Here is an 844-nt window from a genome sequence, read left to right as displayed (position 1 = left end):
CAAAGGATGATACACAGAGGTAGTGTCAATCAGGGAGTCTTTCATAGACGGTGAGGTTTACTCAAATCTTATTCAAACCCTTTTGTTGTTGTTGTTCTTATGTGCCTTCGAGTCAGACCCGACTTATAGCGACCTCTCCTTGGGTTTTCGAGGCAGTTTCACTACGGAAGTAGATTGCCCAACCTTCCTTCCGAGGAGTGGCTGGGGGGGTTGAACTGCCAGCCTTCTGGTTAGCAGTCAAGCGCTTTTAGCCACTATGCTACCAGAGCTCCTATTCAAACCCTAGGTCTATAAATTAATACCACATATCTGTTATAGAATAATTGGACCAACTTTCAAAAGCCATATAAAAAACCTGTGAAAGCCTGGGTAAGCTGAACTGCATTAAGTACACACTGGAAGTACTATGATGTTAAAAAACAAAAACATGATTGTCCTGAGTTCCAAACTTAATAGTTTTAGCAATAAAGTAATTTAAGCTAAACCCTGATCTCCTTATTTACAAAATGGTTGAACATTTCCTCTCCTTATATCATAGGGAGGCCTGGAGTACCAATGAGCTAACATGTGAAAACACTGGGCGTTTTACAAATGAATGAGTCTTATAAATATACTCACCCCATATCGGCTGGCTAGCATCTGATTAGCTGTAGCATCTACTGCTGCTAGTTTGACTTTTCCTTTCGTTTGTTCTTTTACCTCTGTAGCTGCAGCAGCCCATTCTGGTTCCAGGCTATAGAAAAAGTTTTAAAAGTACATTTTACCTAGCAGCAAACACAAAACAAAACAAAAAACCCTCCCAAACCCACTGCCATCAAGTCAATTCTGACTCAGAGAGAACCCC

General features: G+C 40.9%; 1 protein-coding gene across 1 annotated transcript in view; it reads right to left on the bottom strand.

Annotated features, from left to right (window-relative positions):
* PDIA6 (protein disulfide isomerase family A member 6) overlaps positions 1–844 on the bottom strand; it is a 40,439-nt gene that overhangs the window by 11,643 nt on the left and 27,952 nt on the right. The window contains exon 7 of the mRNA XM_007935092.2: positions 619–733. Within this exon, the coding sequence (XP_007933283.1) occupies positions 619–733 (115 nt within the window). The remainder of the gene's footprint in view (positions 1–618; positions 734–844) is intronic.

This window comes from Orycteropus afer, unplaced genomic scaffold, assembly GCF_000298275.1.
Source record: "Orycteropus afer afer isolate SDZICR_OR568_19922 unplaced genomic scaffold, OryAfe1.0 scaffold00025, whole genome shotgun sequence".
Taxonomy (NCBI): Eukaryota; Metazoa; Chordata; class Mammalia; order Tubulidentata; family Orycteropodidae; genus Orycteropus; species Orycteropus afer.
This window is presented reverse-complemented; position numbering and strand designations above follow the sequence as displayed.